Below are 4,088 nucleotides of genomic sequence, written 5' to 3'. Positions count from 1 at the left end.
AACTTCCATTTATCTTCTTTTTTCCCTTTTTTTAGTTTTTTGAATTAAAATTTTGTATATTTGGGAGAATAAATTAATTTTATAAATGTGATAGATTTTCTATTTAAATTTTTAAAAATGGTTGTAACACTTAATATTTATGAATACAAGTAAATTACATGTTATTTGTTTTCTTTCAAACATTTACATATACAAGGACCTAATTAATAATTAAGAGCATGAATATATATACAGTTTGGGTGGGCCTAACGGTTAAGAGCAGTTGTTTCCTCCCTTCCTCCCTAAAAAGAGAAAAAAGTTTTTAGTCCTTTGTTCCACAAACAAAAATTCTTGATCCTTTACTGAATAAATAATGGGTCTAAAAATTAAAATTAGATAATGATAATAATAATAAAATATATTATTTAACAAGTTCAGGCTATACAGAGAGATTGAAATCATGATCAGTTAAAGACCTATCTGCACAACCCAAATCAGCTTCAACAACAGAGCAATGCCATCCCAATCAAACGCTTGGATGGTCTGAAGTCCGACTCACCGTTCATAGAAATTCCAAAAGTGTGTGGAGCCCTTAAATCTTCGACTTTGCTTTCAGAAATGGTGTAACGATTATCCAGCTTTCCAGATTATTCTACGCAAGAAAACTTCAAAGAATAACGTAAATTTCATCTGATATTGCAGCCCCTTTCTTTGTTTTTCAATCGATTTCTACTGATATATTCTGAGTCATTTCATTTTCTGCAATTCCAGATTTCGTAGAATATGATCTTAATTTGTTTATTAGCGCTGCGATTATCCCGCTTTTGATTAGAAAGGTCGCCTGATTTGACTGAAATCCATGGTGTCTACGCATTCCCATTCTTTTCTGTACTTGTTCAAGAGTTTCAGCAATTCTGTAGATATTTCCCTTGCGCTCTCACTACAGCCAATCTGAACTAAGACCAGCAGCTTCTGCAAGGCGCAAGCCTGGAGAGCCTCCGCCACGAATGAGCAGTCGGAGGAATGCTGGCAAAGAGTCCAAAGAATCAACACGGCCGATTCGTTTGCCCAGTCCGAAACTCTCAGCATTATCCTGACAGTAACAGGAACGGTTAGGGCATGGGAAAGAGCAGCCAAGCGGCCATCGGCGCAATTGATTAAAGCATTCAACGCTGCTAGGCCTCTGTCACACAGGCCTCTGTCGGAGGCTGAATCTGCAAGAATCTCCACCAGGAGAGCAACAGCCCCGGCCTCTACAAGCTTGACGCGAAATTTTCTCCCAGTTGCAGCAATCTTCAAAATGACAGAAATGCTGGCCTTCGTGGCCGCTGGGCATATGGATTCTCTAAGAAGTTCCACAAGACTTTCTGCTATTCCCTCCCCGCGCGCTATTCTTTCCCGCGAGCGGTTATCGCTTGAGATTTCTTGGAGAATCGCGACGGCATTTCGCTTTCCTTGGGGATTTCCGTGAAGAAGAATGTGTATAATGCAGCGCAAAGAATCGGCACAAGTAAGCAATTCTCGGACCTTTTCGTCTGCATCTGTGACCGGCAAAATCACGCCAAGCGTTCCAAGCGCCTCGTCGCAAATGTCCACAGCGTGCTGCAATCTGTTCAGCGCTTGGACGCTGTGCGCGGCAAAAACAGACGCCAGAACGCGAAGCGCATTGGAAGAGGCGACGCGTCTTCGGTTCCTGTCGCTTTCCTTCGCCAGGGCTCTCAGCCTCTGGATCGCTTCCCGCGATTCGATCTCTGATAGCAATTCTTCGATCTGAGCCGAAGTGGGCGGCACCTTTGGGGTTGGTATTCTCTCAATTCCACTTGCACTGTTGGCCACGCACCAATCTTGAATCACGCGACGAACCGTGTGATTTGGAATCATTTCTTGATTTTCAAGAACTTGTTTTGTAATAGGGCATATGTTTTTCCCTGCATCCAACCAGGTTTCGATACTCTCGCGATCATAAGTAATTCCTGTGCAGAGTGTTACAGGATCCTTCATCAGCTCTAGAGAGATTGGGCATCTCAGATAGTTCGGGACTGTGACATCCAGCTCCTTCATCCCGCCCCGCATTTTGAAAACCCACAACACCTTCACTGCAAATTTCTCAAACAATTCGATCCTGACTCTGAATTCCTTTGCATATAAAGATTGATTGCAAGGCAAGGCAGAGGATTGGCATTATAAATACAAATGTGAATGCCGCGTTTTGGAATGAATTGAAGAGTGAAGAACAAGTAGTGTACGAAAAATTCAAAGGTTATAATTATAAAGTAAACACAGTCAAATGTCAGAGATCTGATCGGCGCCGAAAGGTCGGAAATCAGGGCGACAATTTCAAATCAACGGTCAAACGACGGGACTCATGCGTCCCCTTACTCCGTCAAAGATTTGATTTGAACGGTCGGAAATCATTCATGCCAGAGAGTCCGTTAGACAGTTCATGCCAGAGAGTTAGTTAGACAATTGCATGGGTGTTTCGAAGGCTTACACGTTCAAACATTCATGCCAGAGAGTTAGTTAGACAAAGGTGATTTACTTGTTTTCTTCTCGATTTGTAAGTGTTTAGTTAAAAAAAATTGAATTTTTCCATGATAGGAATTTGGTTTGATTATAATTTTAGATTTTGGTTTAATTATAATTTTAGATGGTTACCATTATTCATTTTAATATAAAAAGAATTAAATATTTATTATTATAATTGGATTTTATAATATTAGTGGTTACATTTTACAATTAAATTAATATATTAATTACGCCGTAAGGCGTTTCCTTCTGGTATAAACTCCCTTAAATGTCTTTCTGTCCTAATCTTAACCGTTAGTTCTATTGTTAGATGATTCAACAATTCTCTGCCGTCCAAAGAAAACCCAACCCAGTCCAGTCTGTCTGTCTACCTAGCTAGTCCGTCTACCTAGCGCAGTTCGAATCTCCCCCGCCAAACCCTCTTTCTTCTGGGCTTTCCTTGAACGAACAAGGTAATCTCCCCCCTATTTCAGCTTCCGATAATTAGGATGAATGAGGAGTTGCGTCCTGGATTTGGGTTCGCATTTGAAGGAATTCTCTTTTTGGTGGTCTTCAACTTTGTTTTACAATTCTAGGGCTCAACACCTGATTCTAACAAATAGCCCATACGAAATCCCCTAGTATACAATGACACCCAATGAGTCCTCAGCGATGCTTGGTATTTGGGAAAGTTCCCGTGAGTGGTCGGTCACATTGACAATTTAATAAATTAAAGAATAAAAAGTTGGGTTCTTCGCACGCCTTTGAATTGAAAGTGGATGGATCTTATATTGGGTTAGTAACGTTGGCGGACTATAAAGGTGTCTGATGGCGGATCGGCCTCGCGGCTCCTGTGCTTACCCCTTTGATATTTACAGAGAAAAGTGGACTACCAGCATCTATAATACTACTACTTTTACTGGGAGTATCATTTCCATTCACCAATTCGTTGACTACATACCGGAGACTTGAAACGATGTTGAGTGTGTTTAGAATGCACCTTCCTTCTGATATTCCTGTGGTAGGCTGCGAGCTAAATCCATATGTGCAATTGCAGCGTTCTGAAAATAACATCATTATTGATGAGACTCCTACAGATGGCTATTACTTGAGATACAAATGGTGAGTCTTCTTTTACTTCAGTAGATGCAGAGGATTTGATCTATTATATGGATGGTACTTCCTCTGTTGCATGTTTGCTTTCCCCCAATAAACCACCACACAACAGGCTAGAAATTTGATGTCCTACCCTGCTTTCCACAAAAAATGTACATGTAGGCCAATAATTTGCAGTGCCCTTCCTGTCTACGAATGGCAAAAACTACATGAAAATGCCCATGCATCTACCAATTTTCAGTAATGCCACAAACAAAATATTAATTAGTATTTTTCTTCTCTGGGATGGAACTGGCCACACATACCGATGCAAATGGTTTGGTTCCAATAACCATCGAGCATATGGATGTGGTATTTTGTGGAAATGAGTTACCAAGTATGTGATTGCAGTAGAAGGCATAATCTTGTGAGCAGTTTAACCTTTGAAGTTTCTCTTGATTATAGCCATACTTAAGTCATTGTATGTCTAATTTGGTGAATATATAGTA

At 40.5% G+C, this 4,088-nt stretch overlaps 1 protein-coding gene across 1 annotated transcript; it reads right to left on the bottom strand.

Annotated features, from left to right (window-relative positions):
• Positions 1 to 807: 807 nt before the first annotated feature.
• LOC149213497 (U-box domain-containing protein 20-like) lies at positions 808 to 2,120 on the bottom strand. The gene has a single exon (XM_089389049.1). The coding sequence runs from the start codon at positions 2,050 to 2,052 to the stop codon at positions 808 to 810; it is 1,245 nt and encodes a 414-aa protein (XP_089245175.1). The 5' UTR covers positions 2,053 to 2,120.
• Between the last annotated feature and the right edge of the window lie 1,968 nt (positions 2,121 to 4,088).

The sequence above is a fragment of the Pinus tabuliformis genome, chromosome 1_1, assembly GCF_031772625.1.
Source record: "Pinus tabuliformis cultivar Carrire ecotype Pingquan chromosome 1_1, CPIR1, whole genome shotgun sequence".
NCBI classification, from domain to species: domain Eukaryota; kingdom Viridiplantae; phylum Streptophyta; class Pinopsida; order Pinales; family Pinaceae; genus Pinus; species Pinus tabuliformis.
The sequence above is the reverse complement of the archived record's forward strand: the minus strand, read 5'-3'. Positions and strand labels throughout refer to the sequence as shown.